This window comes from Rhinoderma darwinii, chromosome 9, assembly GCF_050947455.1.
Source record: "Rhinoderma darwinii isolate aRhiDar2 chromosome 9, aRhiDar2.hap1, whole genome shotgun sequence".
NCBI classification, from domain to species: Eukaryota; Metazoa; Chordata; class Amphibia; order Anura; family Rhinodermatidae; genus Rhinoderma; species Rhinoderma darwinii.
The window spans coordinates 72,410,541-72,430,391 of NC_134695.1; the positions used below are offsets into that span (position 1 = coordinate 72,410,541).

The 19,851-nt window shown below is 42.6% G+C and overlaps 1 protein-coding gene across 8 annotated transcripts in view; it reads right to left on the bottom strand.

Moving 5' to 3' along the window:
- The window catches only part of TEAD1 (TEA domain transcription factor 1), a 158,308-nt gene that overhangs the window by 12,155 nt on the left and 126,302 nt on the right, over window positions 1–19,851 (bottom strand). For all 8 annotated transcript variants that reach the window (XM_075838139.1, XM_075838133.1, XM_075838135.1 and 5 more), the window contains 3 exons: window positions 16,395–16,568; window positions 3,056–3,196; window positions 1,003–1,155 (listed from right to left, as the gene is read on the bottom strand). In XM_075838139.1, coding sequence (XP_075694254.1) covers window positions 1,003–1,155; window positions 3,056–3,196; window positions 16,395–16,568 — 468 coding nt within the window. The remainder of the gene's footprint in view (window positions 1–1,002; window positions 1,156–3,055; window positions 3,197–16,394; window positions 16,569–19,851) is intronic.

Consider the following 19,851-nt stretch of genomic DNA (forward strand, 5'->3'; position numbering starts at 1 on the left):
GAAGTCTTTAGAGCTGTTACTGAGCAGAGGTAAAAAACAAAAAAATTACTGGATCATTACGGGTTAAAAAAAAAAAAAAAGTTCGACATTTTCTAGAAATGAGTCTCTGGAATACCCAGTCCACAGTACCACAAGGTTTTTACATGTGGTTCCCTCCATTAACCCCTTCCCGACATTTGACGTAGCCATACATCAGTCGAGTAGGGGAAGTATGGAACGGGCTCAAGGGAGTGAACCCGCTCAATACGATGCGGGTGTCGGCTGTGTGTTACAGCCGACACTTCGGAGTAACGAGCGCAATCCCGCTCATTTAACACGTTAAATGCTGCGGTCAATAGCGACCGCAGCATTTAAATCGTTAAGAGGGCGGCGACCCCCTCTAACAGCTCATCGCGGGGAGGGGGTTGTCCGTTCTAACAAAAAAAAAAAAAACAGGCAAAGGAAGAAAATGGTATAAAATAATGCGGGTGACTGCCTGCAGCTGGCCGGGATTACTGGCACAGTTGTGTGCAGGGGGCCTGAGCCTTGTTTTTTAGGCAAGAATCTTTAGCCTGAGCTTAGAGCAAGGTTGAAGTGGGGGCTTGCCTGTATGAAGAGCAGATCCATGATCCACAAACAAGGTCTCATCCAGCTACATTGAAGAAAAAATCTGAAAGTTAAGACTGCTGGAACACAGAGGGTCCATAAGGCTAAAATGTATTATGTCATAAGGGGTTCAAATGCTTGAGTTATGCGCAACTATATTTACTTGATATTTAATTTATATCTGTGGGGAGCGCCTCTCTGGTGCTCCCTGCAGTTTTGTTTACGGAGCTGGTGATGACGTCACGACCACACACATGACCGCTGCAGCCAATCACTGACTTTCGCGGTCGTGTGTGTCGAGGTGATGTCATCGTCACCATGTGTAATAAGGGGCAAGCACTCCTAAATGCTGTAACCTCGCACATTATATATTCTTTAAAACTGGATAATGTCCGTTTCTATAAACCTCATACATACCAACAAAATAGTGAAGTTTTCCAATACACTATTCATCATGTACTTCTCCGGTAAGTGTTTCAGTTTGTGGATAAAGTTAATCATATATTCACACATTGGAGAGCGGTTTATCCTGTATACAAATCTTCCATTTTCAAACCTTGCGTATTCTGTCTGCAGAGGAAAAACACGACCGGTTGTAAATGTTTTCTAGAAGAAAAAAACTGATTTATATTCTAGACGGATCATCTCTGGATCTGTGCACGTTTGTGAAATGTAACTTGTACCCGAAAATAATCAGTCCGACAAAATCCCCCCCCCCCCCACCTGTGTGTTTGAAAATGCTAAGTGAGGGGTAGTGAGGGTATATCTCTTACCAGGCCCTTTAATTTTACGGTTATCCAATCCTGGCCGCCGTTTAGTCATGTGATCCCCACTCTGAATCCCTGAATCCTACAGGGTCTGCTGTGTGGACCTGAAGAGTCTCTCAATGCAAATCTATAAAAGCCTTGATGTGGAGCCTCAGATTTGCAGGGAGACTGACAGGCGGTCCCCTACAGCAGACGCTATAGGATTTGAGTGCATATCACATGACCCAATGGTAGCCTGGAATAGATAAAATTAAGCGCCTGGTGAGGGAAAAACCTCATTCCTCTTCACAATCACATTTTCAAACAGGGGGCGGGGGACGGCTTTTTGCCAGAATGCTTCTTTAAAGAGACTCTGTCACCACATTATAAGTGGCCTATCTGCTACATAAGGAGATGGGCGCTGTAATGTAGGTGACAGCAGTGCTTTTGATTTAGAAAAACGATCTATTTTTACCACGTTAGGAGCGATTTTATCTTTATACTAATTAGTTTCTTAATGCCCAACTGGGCGTGTTTTTACTTTAGACAAAGTGGGCGTTGTACAGAGGAGTGTATGACGCTGACCAATCAGAATCATGCACTTCTCTCCATTCATTTACTCAGTGCATAGTGATCCTGCTAGATCACTATGTGCTGTCTTATACTGACACATTAACGTTACTGAAGTGTTTAGACAGTGAATAGACATCACCTTCCATCCAGGACGGGATGTCTATTCACAATCCCTGCACTTCGTTAACGTTTCTGTGGTACTTACAGCAGAGCAAGCGTAATCTCGCTGTAAATAACAGGTTACAGCGAGATTACGCTTTGCTCTGCTGTAAATACCAAACAAACGTTAACGAAGTGCAGGGATTGTGAATAGACATCCCGTCCTGGCTGGAAGGTGATGTCTATTCACTGTCTAAACACTTCAGTAACGTTAATGTGTCAGTATAAGACAGCACATAGTGATCTAGCAGGATCACTATGCACTGAGTAAATGAATGGAGAGAAGTGTATGACGCCGATTGGTCAGCGTCATACACTCCTCTGTACAACGCCCAGTTGGTTTAAAGTAAGACTACGGCCAGTTGGGCATTAAGAAACTAATTTGCATAAATCTAAAATCGCTCCTAACGTGGTAAAAATAGATCGTTTTTCTAAATAAAAACCACTGCTGTCACCTACATTACAGCGCTGATCAGGTAGTTTTTCTAAATAAAAACCACTGCTGTCACCTACATTACAGCGCTGATCAGATCATGTACAAGATAGGGCACTTCTAATGTGGTGACAGAGTCTCTTTAAGTATCAAAAGGTCTCTTACAACCCATAGCATATTAATTATCTGTTCTATCAATCTGACGGATGGGTGAGGGGTTTGCTGCTGGGACCCTGGCCAATGCCTAAAAAAGTGCCGTTACACTTTCGGCCTTTTCCTGAAACAGCACCAGCAACCGAGCCATTTAAGTTTATGGGGCCATGTTGCAATTCCAGCACAGTCAGGACGAGGGTGGCACAGTTTCAGAAAGAAACCACAACGGGCAGCACCAGTCAGATCCCCATTGATTACATCTCAATATCTGATCCATGTTAAGGTTTGGGTAACAACTTTGTGAAAGTCGGGAAAACTGCAGTGTTTACTTTTCCATCCAGTAATAACTGATCCTGCAACATAAGTAACGATCAATCATGGGACGCAACCTTGAATTGCGCCTTACCTCCACTTTTTCCACCACTTGTTTACCGAATGAGCAGACTTTAGTGGAACACGTGATGGTCATGTTTTCTGAGCTTTCATATTGACTTGTGACACCATAAAATGCCCCGGCGTCATCCTGGATATTGCAGTTGAGGTCGGCCTGTGGAGATATTAAGATACCAGACGGTGACTTACAGGATTACAGAGAAATCACCAGATCCAAACGTCCTAACTGCAGAATGTGAACAGTGACTATAAAGCCAGGCATCCGACATATACACACAGCTCCACCAAAACGTGACACGTATAGTACAAGACAATGACTCACTATAAATCTGACAATAATATATATAATTAGGAACGAGGTTTCAACACCACAAAAACCCTAGTCAGCTGAGAGCCACATTATTAAACGGAGTAATGTAGTAACTAATAGATAATTACTACACAGGTGGCAGGACGGTCGGGTTTATTTAGGACAGGTCTGCTGGATCACTTGTATCCTGAAACACTGGATTTGAAATAGTGGAAAATGGCATTGTTTGCTGTGACTTCACGCAAAATGCAGAAAAAAAAATACATTTTGACCACGACATGCGAGTGCAGCCTCAAAAGGAGTTGTGTTTTTGTCAATCAGTTGAAATGTTAGTATCCTCTCGTTACGCCAATGATCTTCAAAATGCTGATCGTTTAAGGGGGCCATTACACACATACAGCCGAACTATGATAACCGCACGCAGATTATCGCTAACTGTGGTTTAGCACCTGTATTTGTTGCAGGTTTCAAGTGGCAAGTACAGGTGCAGCACGGCAATTAGTGGTAATCCGCGGCTCGGCTGCATGTGTAATAGCCCCCATAGGCTGAGCTCCCTCATTTTATACCCAATGTATTATACCCAATCTATTTTTGAAGTTTCTTCATACCCCGAGATACTAGTTTCACAGCTTGGCCTGATAGTTGCAGTCTATAGGAATACAAGTCCTGCAACTTATTTTCTTATACACATTAAGTTTTCCAGTTATTACAGAAAAAGAAAGCCGAGGTAAAACAGAAATGGAGAATTACAAATTGCCTAGTCTTGCAGAGATAAATGCAAAATGATTAGAATCATACAGAGTAATTCTAATATATAGATGTATAATATAGTTCTAGAACACTCTTATGCACCTTGTTCTGTTGTACTTGTAGCTAGATGGGATTATTCTGCAATTTCAAAAGTTTTCATGTTACTCTATGTGGAGAAAGTTGCAGGACAACGGTCTTTACAATCCTCTCTGACGCACTTATATGACAAGATATCACTTTCTACGTTGAACAAACATACATGGGGGGGGGGGCAACAAAATATCTATAAATCATGGACAACGCTTCATACGTTACAAGAGAATAGAAAAAAAAAATTGTTCCATCTTAGCTCTGTCCAGTAGGGGGCACTGCAGGTCTTTACTACAAAGCAGGTACACTGTAATACACTTGACTGTACATACACAGGCGCTGCTATGTAGAATAATCCTGCGTGATCCAAAATATAACTTGGTTTTTTTATTATCATTTTAAGAAGCTCATCAAGTATATCATGTAGTCCTCTTTATTCAGCATCCTCTGTACATTTCAAACCTGTACCTATGAAAGGATCTGCTGCCTGCTGGGACTACTTCATGTGATATTCACAACGGATGAGTTTTTCTAAGGCCAAGTTCACACTAGCGTTGGTATACATTTACCTCTCTTCCGTCGGGAAGAGGATCGAAAGATTAAATGGAAAGCGACTGTTCTGTTAGAATTACCATTGATTTTAAATGGTAATTCTTTTGTTTCAGTTGCTTTCCGTTTGTCTCAGTTCGCTAGGTTTCCGTTTAGTTTTTTTCACGGAAACAAAAGTTCTTGTTCCTGCACTTTTGCTTCCATGAAAACAAAGGAACCCTAGCGAACGGAGACAAACGGAAAGCAACTGAAACAAAAGAATTACCATTGAAATCAATGGTAATTCTAACGGAACCGTCGCTTTCCGTTTAATCTTTCGATCCTCTCTTCCTCTGACAAACTAAGGCTTCTTTCACACTAGCGTTAGTATACATCTACCTATCTTCTGTTACAGTGTATCAGTTTATCAGGAGAGAGATTTGTGCTGCGGATGTGTTCATCTCACAGAGGATGGTCTAGACTGGACACAACTGCAGCAAACACTCCGCTGTGAGAAGAATTAGGTTTGTACAAATTTATAGTGATTTACAAGAATGGTACTATAGATGTGCAATACCTTTTTACTACTTTTTCAGCAAAAAAGCTGCTAGATGGACATTTGCTGACTATATAATCACAGGTGGCACTTGCAGATATTATGGATTTGTGTAAATGGAAAGTTCACAGCATTTTTCTAATCTTAGCCAGTTTTCCAAATTGCTGCAATATATATCAGTAATAACATAATGGTAAAACTACAAGTTATCATTAATAGCAAAATAAAGAAATATTTTTTTCTTCCCTCCAAGAAATCTTTCTAAAGCTGAACTGGGCTGCACAGATGGACTTGCTCATAAGTAGTTTGTGGGATTTTGCGTGCTGTGGGGAGAAGCAGCGAGTGTATGAATGTGATGCACAAAGCGCCGGGGTCGGTGAGGCGCAGGCTGCACGTCTAACCTATGGCCCAATTACTGTTCTCTGTGATTACTGGGTAATTGCAGGAAAGCACATCTCCCATTTCTTTTGATACTAAGACACTTTACGCAGCGATTGGTGATGGCCAATTTATACAGAGAGAAATGGAACACCATTTAAAATGTGTCAGATTCTTCCATGCTTAAGACATATTGATTGATGGCGCTGCCCATGGTGCTAAGAAAACACACATCTGGTAACCTGTAGAGTGTCGCCGAGCAGGAAAGAATTGGGTGATAATGACTGTTCTAACAGAGAAGCAGGACATAACAGGCCCCACACAAGTTATTCTGTCTGCAATTCAACTTCTGAGCGCTTCTCAGACATTTAAAGGAGTACATTTATTTTTGGCTTTTAAATCGCCTGACAAAGGAGGTTTAAAGAGCAGCAGATTTGGCCATAGTTGACAAGGCTTGGATAGATACTGCAGGAATACTACTGTCAGATCACAGTGTACATACAGACTACATTTCTTCCCTTTTTCCAACCATAACAAGTCTAATTTTGATTAAAGAGGCTCTATCACCACATTATAAGTGGCCTATATTGTACATGATGTGATCGGCGCTGTAATGGAGATAAGTGTATGACGCTGATTGGCCGCTGATTGGTCAGCGTCATACACTCCTCTGTACAACGCCCACTTGGTCATATAGTAAAACACGTCCAGTTGTCCATTGAGAAACTCATTAGCATAAAGCTAATATAGGTCATAACTCAAAAATTATAATTTTTCTAAATAAAAAAAACACTGCTGTAATCTACATTACAGCGCCGATCATATGTAGGAGACAGGGCACTTATAATGCGGTGACAGAGCCTCTTTAAGAATACAAATGCTCATGATGTGCTGATCTTACAGGCAAATGTATTAAAGAGGCTGTCACCAGATTTTGCAGCCCCTATCTGCTATTGCAGCAGATAGGCGCTGCAATGTAGATTACAGTAACGTTTTTATTTTTAAAAAACGAGCATTTTTGGCCAAGTTATGACCATTTTTGTAGTTATGCAAATGAGGCTTGCAAAAGTCCAAGTGGGTGTGTTTAAAAGTAAAAGTCCAACTGGGCATGTATTAGGTGCGTACATCGGGGCGTTTTTAATACTTTTACTAGCTGGGCGTTCTGATGAGAAGTATCATCCTCTTCTCTTCAGAACGCCCAGCTTCTGACAGTGCAGATCTGTGACGTCACTCACAGGTCCTGCATCGTGTCAGACGAGCGAGGACACCGGCACCAGAGGCTACAGATGATTCTGCAGCAGCATCGGCGTTAGCAGGTAAGTCGATGTAGCTACTTACCTGCAAACGCTGATGCTGCTGCAGAATTAACTGTAGCCTCTGGTGCCGGTGTCCTCGCTCGTCTGACACGATGCAGGACCTGTGAGTGACGACACAGCGTGATCTCTCGAGAACACGGCTATGTCTGCACTGCCAGAAGCTGGGCGTTCTGAAGAGAAGTGGATGATACTTCTCATCAGAGCGCCCAGCTAGTAAAAGTATTAAAAACGCCCCGATGTACGGACATAATACACGCCCAGTTGGACTTTTACTTTTAAACACACCCACTTGGACTTTTGCAAGCCTCATTTGCATAACTACAAAAATGGTCATAACTTGGCCAAAAATGCTCGTTTTTTTAAAAATAAAAACGTTACTGTAATCTACATTGCAGCGCCGATCTGCTGCAATAGCAGATAGGGGTTGCAAATTCTGGTGACAGAGCCTCTTTAAGCTCTGTGCACATCATGTTTTTGGCCTACGTTTTAACGAATATGCCGGGAAAAACTCCTAAGGTATTTGTTAAACGTTGGCTGTGAAGATGTATAACATTGGTATCCATCACCATAGTTTTACGGTATACGTTAAATGTATAAGTCATGAACTTTTATGACTCTGTTCATGACATATACGTTAAACACATACCATTATAGTATATGGGCAATGGATGCCAATCTGGCATCAGTATTAAGTATACATCACCCATAGACTATAATGGTATCAGTTTAACATATAAGTCATGAAAGGCTATTGTAAAGCCCATGACTTATACTAGTCCTCCTCAATGAATTCGAAGATCATCAAAAAGTTAACTTCTTTAAAGAGGCTCTGTCAAAACATTATAAGTGGCCTATCTGCTACATAAGGAGATGGGCGCTGTAATGTAGGGGACAGCAGTGCTTTTTATTTAGAAAAACTATCTATTTTTACCACGTTAGGAGCGATTTTTAGCTTTATGCTAATTAGTTTCTTAATGCCCAAGTGGGCGTGTTTTTACTTTAGACCAAGTGGGCGTTGTACAGAGGAGTGTATGACGCTGACCAATCAGCGACCAATCAGCATCATGCACTCCTCTCCATTAATTTACACTGCACATAGCGATCTAGCTAGATCACTATGTGCAGCCACTTACTCACATATTCAGGATTCTGAATAAACATCATTTCCTGGCTGGAGGTAATGTATATTCATTGCCAGGACACTGCAGTAATGTTATAGTGTGTTTATGTGACTGCACATAGCGATATAGCTATATCGCTATGTGCAGTGTAAATGAATGGGGAGAAGTGTATGACGCTGATTGGTCAGGATCATACACTCCTCTGTACAACACCCACTTGGTCTAAAGTAAAAACACTCCCTCTTGGGCATTAAGAAAGTCATTAGCATAAAGCTAAAAATCAGTAGTTTTTCTAAATAAAAAGCACTGCTGTCACCTACATTACAGCGCCCATCTCCTTATGTAGGAGATAGTTCACTTATAATGTGGTAAGTCTCTTTAATTCTTTTAATGCAAAAAGTGAAACACATAGAGCCCTCTGTGTGTAATGAATCTATAGAATATATTTCCAGCTTTTTTTTCTGTTAATGTTGATGATTATGGTAAAAGTTAATGAAAACCCAAAATTTAGTTTCTCAGAAAATGAGAATATTATATAAGCCCAATTTCAAAAATTATTTTTAATACCGAAATGTCGTCCTACTGAAAGGTCTGTCCAGTATCTGCCCTCAATATTTGGTCGGGGCTCCGACTCTGCATGAATTACTGCATCAGTGCGGCGATCAGCCTGTGGCACTGCTGATGGGTTATCAATGTGGCGTGGCATGGAGGTGATCAGCCTGTGGCACTGCTGAGGTGGTATGGAAGCCCAGGTTGCTTGGATAGTGGCCTTCAGCTCATCTGCATTGTTGGGTCTGGGGTCTCATCTTCCTCTTGACAATACCCTATAGATTCTCTATGGGGTTTAGGTCGGGCGAGTTTTCTGGCCAGTCAAGCGCAGTGATACTGTGGTTATTACACCAGGTATTGGTACTTTTGGCAGTGTGGGCAGGTGCCAAGTCCTGCTGGAAAATGAAATCGGTATCTTGATATTCTAATTAACTGAGAAGGACTAGTATGTTAGACCTATATGCATACAGTGGCAAACATCGCCCATAGGCCCCCACGTTTTTTTTTTTTGCAGGATCCCTCTGGATGGAAAAGCGTAGTCAACACTTTTCCATTCTCATAAAAAAGTACACCGACCTAAACCAGCCCAACTGATGCCGAAAAGAGACTTTGGGCCTTTATTGGGCTAATCACTTCATATGGACACGTTTACGACGTACGTCGGGAGCTTTCCCAATGTACACGCTTAACACAGGGCCGAAACTTGATGTGCATAGAGCCGTGCCCATTTGGTCAAAATGAGAGGCGCTTTGCAAGGCCATATGAGGAACACGAAAACGAAAACACTGTCATCCCTGGGGTTAGGTCTGAGGGAGTGAAGCATGACACTGATTCTCTCTCGTTGGTGGCCCCCCGCAGACCCTGCACTACACATAACGTTGATAGTTTTTTCCCCCAGAGTGTTCCTAATCTTGAACGCTGTAAGTCTAGATATAAATCTATATAACATTTTAAATAATCTTTGCAAATACTTCACTATATTTTAGTGACCTCGAGTTATATCTTTGTCTTATACTCTGGTTTTTGAATTCCACTGGTTTCCTATTAGCACTACAGGAGCTCACATCTCACTGCTGCCCCCTTCTGAGTGAATGCCTACATGGAGCAAAGTGCTTTGTTGTATTGTGGACGAGAAGTGTCGTTGGGGGCAAAAAAAAAAAAAGCAACAAAAACAACTCACATGGTCTGTCCGCTTAGTGCTGACGAATTGCAGGTAGCAACCAACAGAATTCTAAATGTATCGAATAGTTTAAAAATGATGTAACAGAGAGATTGTGAAGTTGAAAAAAAATGTAAAAGTCCATCCAGTTAAACCTACTGTGCTGATCCAGGGGAAGGCGAAACAACCTATATGAGATTGACATTAATTTACGGAAATTGGGGGAAGTATTCCTTCCTGACTTGGGTCCAAATAAACACCTAAATCAACGACCCATCTCGAGCAATCCAGTGCAGATACTTTGTAATAGGTCTTACATAACGAGGTCTACGTTGGTGTGGTCAGCAAATCCGTTCCCCTATTAAGTCACATGAACATAAGGAATACAGGATGAAACCGCAATAAATAAATTTGGAGCATTTTCCTAGTATACTATACTATATCAAGAAGTGACTTTAAAATATTGACTGGCACAGTTGTTCTATAAATAAACGTAAGCATATAGTACAATGGACCAAGGGGGAAACACTAGGAGCTTCATCTATCCGCTAGGAGAGGGAAATAAATAGATAAGTGTCTAAGGATATCTGCTCAGATAATAGGGAGACCATATGGACCATCTAGAGTCCAGTCGAGCTACAGTATGTGAACATATGGCTAGAAGTCTTTCCATACTGTATGCAAATTGTACGGTATGACAGTTCAGTAGTGGTTAATGGGGATCATGGATATTGCAGCAAGTATGAAATGGCCTACAACCGTGCGTAGAGTAAGGGTATGTTCACACGGCCTATTTACGGGCCGAAAAATCTGAGGCAGAACGCCTCCAAACATCTGCCCATTGATTGCAATGGGAAAAACGGCGTTCTGTTTCGATGGGCCGTTTTTTTACGCGGCCGTTTTGAAAAACAGCGGCATAAAAAAACGGCCGCGAAAAAGTGCAGGTCACTTCTTGGGATGTTTTTGGAGCAGTTTTTCATAAGACTCCATTGAAAACAGCTCCAAAAACCGCCACGAAAATTGCGAGGCTTAAAAAAAAAAAAAAAGTCTGAAAATCAGGAGCTGTTTTCCCTTGAAAACGGCTCCGTATTTTCAGTCGTTTCTGAGTTTGCGTGTGAACATGCCCTTAGTGGGACATCTATAATTCCCAAAAAACAAAGGGCTATTTTAGCTGATACTGGAATATCTATCCCCGTAATCTCTCAGAAGAGCAGCTACAGCTTTCCAAAAAGAATGAACTAAGGGCAGTCCCACCAAACATGCATGTATGTACACCCCCTCCAACAAAAATGAGGGTATGATGGATTTAATCTCAATATATGGGCAGGGGTGAGATACCATCTGAGGATGATCTTAAATGAGGTTTCCCAATGGTTTGCACCTTTAGATATGGACCTCAAGACCATAATCGCTCCATACCATTCTTTCATTTGTATAGACCGTTGCAAATCCTGTTACCATTTAAGAATATAAGCTGGTCTAGAGCAGGGGTCTCAAGTACGCGGCCCGCGGGACACAGAGCCGCTAGTACAGACTCTGGAATTCCCTGACATCGCTGTCCACATATGAACAGCGTTGTCTGGGGCTTCCCCAGAGCGGAGTCCCGGGCAGAGCGCTAGTATCGGCTCTGCTTCGGGACTCTGTGGAATTCACTGACATCGGTGTCCATGTTTGGACACACGATGTCTGCGGCTTCCTTAGAGCGTAGCCCCGGGCAGAGCGCTAGTACAGGCTCTGCTCCGGGACGCTGTGGAATCATATGACATCGCTGTCCACATATGGACAGTGTTGTCAGGGTCTTCCCCATAGCTGGAGTCCGAGGCAGAGCGCTAGTATAGTTTCTGGGGAAGCCTCTGACATCGCTGTCCATACACAGACAGTGATGTCAGGGGCTTCCCCAGAGCAGGAGTCCCAGTGATGTCAGGAGCACAGCTGGAGTCCCAGGAAGAGGCTACTAGCGCTCTGCCCGGGACTCCAGCTCTGGGCAAGCCCCTGACATCGCTGTCCATATATGGACACAGATGTTAATGGCTTCCCCAGAGTTCCGGTGCAGAGACTATACTAGTGCTCTGCTCTGGGGTTGCCCCTGATATCACATTCCGGTCCAGGAGAATCCCCTGACGTCACGGTGTATGGACAGTGATGTAAGGGACTCCAACAGTAGCGGAATCCCCAGCCAAAGCGTCGGCAACGCTCTGGCTGGGGATTCCACTCCTAGAGGGAGCCCCAATGGAGCTATCTACTTGGGGAGTGTGCCACTATCTAAAAACGTGCAGCCCAATCTTCACATGTGTGTCTGCCAAACGCTGCTAACTGAGCCGCCAGACTGCATTTAGCGACACTTAAACTGGAAAGCTGGATTGTTGAAATAAGCACAAGGAGAATTCGCTCAAATTTTAAACCTAGCGCTATTATTCTAGTAATGTAGTATTATTATTCTAGTAATGTAGTATTATATAGTGTTATAGTAATTCAAATAACTAATTGATTAACAATAATTTTGTATTGTATCAAATTTGAAAGTAATGCGGCCCGTCAACTTCCCATTTTTTCTATATGTGGCCCACTTACCCGGCCGAGTTTGAGACCCCTGGTCTAGAGATTATAATCGCTTGAGTTAACAGTTTATAAAACAGTGAAATACCCCGAATATTGGAGTTGGAAGGGGCATAAAACTGAAATGCGGCCATTGGGAAAGTCTGCAAATCGGATGAGGACTTAAGGCATGGTGTATTTGAAAAAACGTAATCTCTAGCTGGGAGAGAATATTCGTCGGAGATAGACACATAAGTGCGTATGAAGGAGTCCGTATAGAGGTGTCCAATTGTAGTCAGCCCAGCCGCAATCCAGAGTCGCAAATCCAATTCAAGATTTAACGCATTTAAATAGTGTAAAGGTAAGCCACCCCTTGGGATAGGTTCGAGCGCGGGCGTGCCAAGAATCTCTGTACTTTACGAATTGGGCAAAAATATTGTGAATCTTCCCTCCTGTTTCTATTCAGGCTAAAAGGAGCCACAGCTGTATACAGATCGCCCCCTAGTGGTGGGTGGCAATATGCAGCTGAGATTTATAGGTGTGAGTTTGGGGTACAATGTTTTGATGCAGTTTAGTTTTCTTTTTAATATCACTTTTAAATGTTACATTAATTGAGGTGACTGCTCAAATATTCTACATGAAACAGAGAACTGTATGTGATCTGCATTTTACTTCTCAGTGATCACCACTTAATATGCTCTTTCCCATCTAGTGAAGACCAATATAATTATCCCTTTATTGTCAGAATAATAATGCACCTGAGGCCGGGGGCTGCCTAACACGAGGCGGCTGTTACAAGGTGGTCTTTTATTTTCGTATTTTTTTTCTATATTGCTAGAATTATATGTACAACCCTTACATAATGATCTCCGCTTTGCCCTGTATTCCTTTCTCTCTAAGCACGACGGCCGTTTAATGCAATCATCAATGGCAGCGGCTCCTTGTCTAAATTCTGTTTCATAAATAGGGGCTACTACATCAAAAGAATCTCGATGGCTTGTTCGGATTACAAGAGGCTGCACTCTCACAAGCTGCCTGTTTGCAATGCAAATTCCTGCAAAACAAAGCGGCGTCCCTCTATCTGATACAGAACTCTGCACCATTGTCCTCCGATCAGGTGCTTACCCCAAAATCTATTAATACAGTAGGTCGTCTGCTGCTGACTGCACCCCCTCAGAAGTTGCTGCATCAATTTTACGCCTTTTATGTAGAAGTTGATTTTTTAGAATGCTTCTTTTTTATGTAATCGGTCCTCTGTATCATGTACGTGTTACTAACATTATAAACCAATCTATGAGGTAAGTCTCTGATGCTGCGGTACACTAGAGCCTAGTGCATAAACCTTCCCTCTTATCACGCTGTATGTGGCTATGAAGCAAATACTCCACAAGAGTGCAGCGAACAACAAAGAATGGTCCCTGTGTGCAAATGTGCACATAACCCTCAGAAATGACAAATTACAGTTCTGTATTACAGCTCCATACAATATCCCTTTTATGCAGCTAAACTAGAGGAGTAGTGTTCCCCCGGTTGATAGAACAAGGGTTTTCCTGCGACTATTAATGAGCAGCCATACTGTAAGCGTAGCGTGCGATTGTCAATTTGTTCCGATCATAAGTAACAAGGGAGACATTCAGCAAGGTTCAATACAAAATATAGCAGTATACGGCATAGGCGCTGGGTAGGGTCATGTATTAATAGTGCCGTTTGTAGATCTTTTATGTTGTCATGCCACAAAATATGACCGTTTTTGCAACACAAAAAGGACAGGCAGGAGTACCCAGGTTCAGATTGTTGTAACTGTAGCACAAATATTTAGCGTAATTTATTGAAATATTAAGGGCTAGTTCACACAGAGTATTTTGGCGCTGTTTGACGCGGTAACTGTCGGAAGCCGTGCCAAAAAACGGCCAAAATCGCCTCCCATTGATTCCAATGGGAGGCGGTGGCGTTTTCCCGCGAGCGGTAATAACCGCTCGTGGGGAAAAAGCGATATGCCCTTTCTTCGGGTGTTTCGGTCTCTGACCTCCCATTGACATCAATAGGAGGCAGAGAAAGCAGTTTTCACAACGTTTTTTTGCCCACAGCACTCAATGGCCGCGGCCGAAAAACGCAGCAAAGCGTGCAGGCAGGTCAATGTCAGATTTTTCCACCTGCAAAAAACTGTGAACAGGGCCTTAAAACGTATGAAGCGCGTCCCCTTCAGGAGTTCCCATGCTGTGAACAGGGTGAACTTCTAAAAATGTGCCATTTAAGTGAAATTGATTTTTAAAAACATCCCATTCACACCCACGTACAGCACAAAAGGAAATCTATGATTTTTGTGTGAAAAGGCAATAGGTGAACCTCGTGGCAATATCCACAACGTCTAAACAGAAACTTAAAAGGAAAGATAGATAAATTTGGGTGGTTGGTAAGACCTTGAACATTAATGGTATATAGGGAAGATATACCATCAATGTGTGATCAGTGGGGGTACAACCACTGGGACCCCCACTGATCACAAGACAGAAGCGGCTGTGGCTCAGATCCATTCACTGGCAATACAGAGTGCTGCTCTATCTAGTGAGACCTCAAGGGTCACCGTGTTCTGCCGAGCGCCTTCGTTTTCGTGATCAGTTGTGGTCCAACCTCTGGGGCTCACCTATGTCTATTCACACTATGCCTGGACTTACACTATCATAAGCCAAGTATATGCCAAAACATAGTGTAAGCGCAACGTGATGTTAAGGGAGGCATAAATATCCACGGTACAGTTTCTTTTGTAGTTGCGTTCAAACGTTGCTTTTTGTTTGCTGTGAATTTCACACGTTTTCTAAAAAATATCCAAGGGATAGACCAGGGTGTAGATTTTAATTCTACTGCATGCCCTAGATATTTTTCCTTCATGGAGCATAGCAGCCCCTTTGCCCTTGTAATAGTTGGGGGTCCTAGCAGTTGGACCCAAACGATCACACGTCGATAACACGTCTCAGGCCTCATGCACACGACCGAAAAACTCCCGTTATTACGGGTCGTAATAACGGGCTCATAGACTTCTATTGGCCACGGGTACCTTCCCGTTTTCTCACGGGAAGGTGCCCGTGCCGTTGAAAAAGATAGAACATGTCCTATTTCAGGCCGTGATAACGGCACGGACAGTCCACAGAAGTCTATGGAGCTCTCGTAATGACGGGTGGCTACATGTGTGCACCCGTCATTACGGCAGCGTTGCTAAGCGACGTCAGTAAATAGTCACTGTCCAGGGAGCTGAAAGAGTTAACTGATCGGCAGTAACTCTTTCAGCACCCTGGACAGTGACTACCGATCAGTATAAACCTGTAAAAAATAAATATAAATAATATATAATATAAATAAAAATAAAAGACGTTCATACTTACCGACAACTTCCTGCTTCCTCCAGTCCGGTCTCCCACCCGTTGCCTTGGTGACGCGTCCCTCTCGACTTCCGGCCCGACGTCCTGGATGACGTTTCAGGCCATGTGACCGCTGCAGCCAATCACAGGTCAATCACAGGCTGCAGCGGTCACATGGACTGCCGCGTCATCCAGGGATGTCGGGCTGGATGTGAAGAGAGGGACGCGTCACCAAGACAACGGCCGGGTAAGTATGAATTTCTTTAACTTTTATTACAGAAAAGGCTGTCCCTTCTCTCTATCCTGCACTGATAGAGAGAAGGGGCTGCCGATTAGTGCAGTGCTATTTTGCCGCCAAAAACGTGCTCGTAAATACGGGTGGAATACGGGTGACACCGGACCCATATTTACGGGCACGGGTTCGTAAATACTGGTGCAAAACGGGTGGAATACGTGTGACACCGGACCCGTATTTACGCCAGTATTTACGGGTGGGAAAAAATACGGTCGTGTGCATGAGGCCTTAGTGACATGTTATTAATGTTAAAGATCATACAAGCCTTTTAAAGAGAAAAATTGCAAGTGCCATATTTTCCATCAGGTTTTGGTCATTTCTATACAGGATGGATTCATAAGCCTCACCGTGTTTTCCCTGTTAAAATACATACTTTTTTATAAAAAGAGAAGCAGATTTGTGAACTTACCCAAAATTTCACTAAGAAAAATGCATTTTGAGGCCCCTTTCCAAATAGTTCCTTTAAGCCGCCTTTCTTTTCTGGAAATTTGTCATAAATTTGGCGGATGTCTACGGGTTCAAGCAGAGGGTCACTGTACGAGTGATTGGCTTGTCCAATGTGCACAAAGAGGTGTTTGTTGTACTGCAAGAGATGAGAGGATTTGTTAAAAGCCAGAACACTTCAGTGGTATTTATTATAAGACACAATATCCCCGCAGCATCCCTCTACACCCGATGCCACCATCCAGACACCGATCAAAAGAGAATAAAACCAACAGAACCATATAAAACGTGACACTTGTAGAGTCCTGAATGAGGAGCGGACTTCGTAACTAGCCAGATTTGCCATTCAGGAGTCGCGCTGTTTCGTCAGACAGATATGAACAGACTGAGAGAAGGGGATTTTTAAAAATATTATTTTAGGGGGAATTGCGTCTCACAGGATCACCATCATTCAAGGGGCAGATAAGAATGACTGTTATCGTATGTGTATTGATGATGGCCGCTCTTTAGCCCTGTAGTGACTTTAACATTACACCATAAAACGTTAACTCCAGTGCGCTGCGATCCATCCCGAAAAGGTGCCCTGTGGACAATTCCCAGGAATCCAGTACAAATCCTTGTCGTTCATAGATTAGCTGCAGCGTGGAGCAGTGTTAGAGGCATGACTGAAACCCTAAATGAGCCATTTTCACAGCTCCTCCTCCATCTGCTGCTCCAGTTATATAGTAAAAATCAATTGGACTTGCTTAATATGATCTTTTACTAGGAAATCCACATACTAAACCCGAAAACCACAGCAGCATGAGGAGCTGTACGAGAATACTGTACGGAATCGCGATTTATTTATAAACGCTCAGTTTATTCCAGACTAGAGATGGTATCAAAATAGAATTTAAAGGCTACAGAAAGAGATGATGCCATTTTTTATGTAATGTAGGTATTTTGTAATACAAAGCACTTTTATCATATACTTTTATTAAAAATGTAGCCTTGTTTCTGTTCTACAGCTTCTATGTATCTACTTTACATAGAAGCTGCAGAAAGACATTGAATCAGTGAGCTCCACTGACAGCGGCTCCTGTGTGCCTCTGACCCCCCCCCCCATTTAACCCTAAAGCCCCCTGCACACGGGTCAGATTTGCTGCGGAACACTCCTAAGCAAATCCGACCCAGATACCGCTTTACTATACAGAAAAAACCCCGACAGAGGCCAAAAGGACAAAGGGTGAATGGGGACCTATGGCTACAATTGCCATATGCGCCGGGAAAGAAACCGGTGCATACGGCGTACGTTTTTAAACCACGTTATACGAACCGAGCCCTAATCTACTAGTATTCCAAGCGCTGGAGTCTAAATACAAATGTAAATGTCTGTTTCTGCAGAGTACAAGTGTTCGAGCAGCTAGTATACAGCGTATGACTAAGTCAGTGGGCACTGCTAGACAGGGAAATGTGTGAAACTCTATGTTGACAGCAGGCTTAAGTATTCCTCAATATCAGTCAGCAGATGCAGAGCCCGGTAAGACAATATGTGTACCTCAGAGTAAAACACTCTCACCCCTCAGAACCAATACTTGCATGTATGCGATATGTCACAAAACATATGATGGAAACCAAAGATCATGGGATCTTTAAAGATTTTGTGGCTACTTTGTAGTGATTTATAACTACAGGCTCGATCACCTATTCTTTCTTCTTCAGCCTTGTCTGCTTGTTCAGTGTCTGCACAGATGATGTTCTGGTGAATTGCATTCTGGAAAGAGTAACCTTCACACCAGGCGTCATAGTCCTCTAATGTAGGAAAAATTATTTCTCCTTCCCTTTATTACAGGAGCCAAGTTGTTAGAATGATGTAGATGACGGTTTCCTGAACATTTCATTCTTTTTTAGATCTACATCAGACATTTGTCTGTACAATGTAGCGTGTAGGAGTATCTGACAACATACATCCCTTTCACATTATTACATACACTTTTATATGTGGTCTAAAACCTAATTTTATTGACAAATTCCTAAATAATTAACTTTTAATAAAGGAGAAATGTGCGCCTCCAAGCACTCAGGTGTCCTCATTTCTGCCACTAGAAAGGGCACAAGAAAGAAATTGGACAAGTGCTCTGCCCACTGAGGTATGAATGCGTTCAATAAATATATGATTCCGGGATGAGACACAACAGATCCGTGACCCTGACAGACAAGGCAAGTAAAGGAGTGTCAGATATCCCGACCTTGCATGTGACTAATCCCACCTCTCTCAAAATAGCTGAGCATGAGTCCAGGCCATTTAAAATAGTTGTTATAAAAAAGCAGACTTGTCCTACTATGGCCCTTGTGCCCCAGCCACTGTCTGAAGGAGTACGGACAGCTCACTTTACATGATGGCTGATGACCAGGGAATAAGGTGGCAAATATGCTATGGGACCTGTATGCACTACCCGGACAGATTTATGACGGAGATAATCTCTTAATATAAATCCATTTGCACTAACCCATAGAGTCCAAAGTGGGAGCAACATCCATTTATGTTGGAAAAACATTTTTTTAAATCTTTCTTGGGACGGGGACGACAACATCTCCTATGTTCATGCAAGCATTTAATGAGGATTCCCATTTTTGTATATTTCATTTTTGTATAATCTATCTACACAATAGGACAATTAGTAAAATGAATATTAACATATGAACCTAAAAGGGTGAAGTTTAAGTTTTATTTACATAAAACCTGAAAACAACTTTAAGACCCAGTTCACACAGGTTTTTTTTATGTAGAAGCCGCGCCAAAGAAACGCTTCAAATCTCCTCCCATTGATTTCAATGGGAGTCAGAGGCGTTTTTTTTCCGGAGCGGTTTTTGTCCATTAGCATTAAAAAAAAAGCGACATGACCTTTCGAGGCATTTTCCACCTCAAAAAACCCATTGAACTCAACGGTAGACTGAAAAAAAAACAAAAAACGCTGCAACCGGCTGTGTCGGTTTTTGGCAAGAACCACTCACGGTTTTTTCCTTTGCCTGTAAAGAGTTTTAAAAAAAAAGCCTCAAAGCACCCGTGTGGTACAAAACCACTTAAAAAAACGGGGATTTTTCCAGGCACAATTTTCTGCCTGCAAAAAACTCTGTGTGAATGGTACCTCCAGTCATGCAGCAGACTGAGTCGCTTTAAAAGTGATGGCGGGAAATGAGGCTGGTCCTGTTGCTTAAAGTGTAGCTAAACGTTCGACAAACTTTTGACATGTTATAGTGACATGTCAGAAGTTTGTATTGGTGGGGGTCCGAGCACGGAGACCCCCACCAATCGCTAGAACGAAGCAGCTGAAGGTCTCGTGTGAGCGCTCAGCCGCTTCGTGTATGTTCGGCTATTTCCGGAAATAAATGTATCGTTGTACAGACTCAATATAAAGTCTATGAGCCTGTACTCCGATACA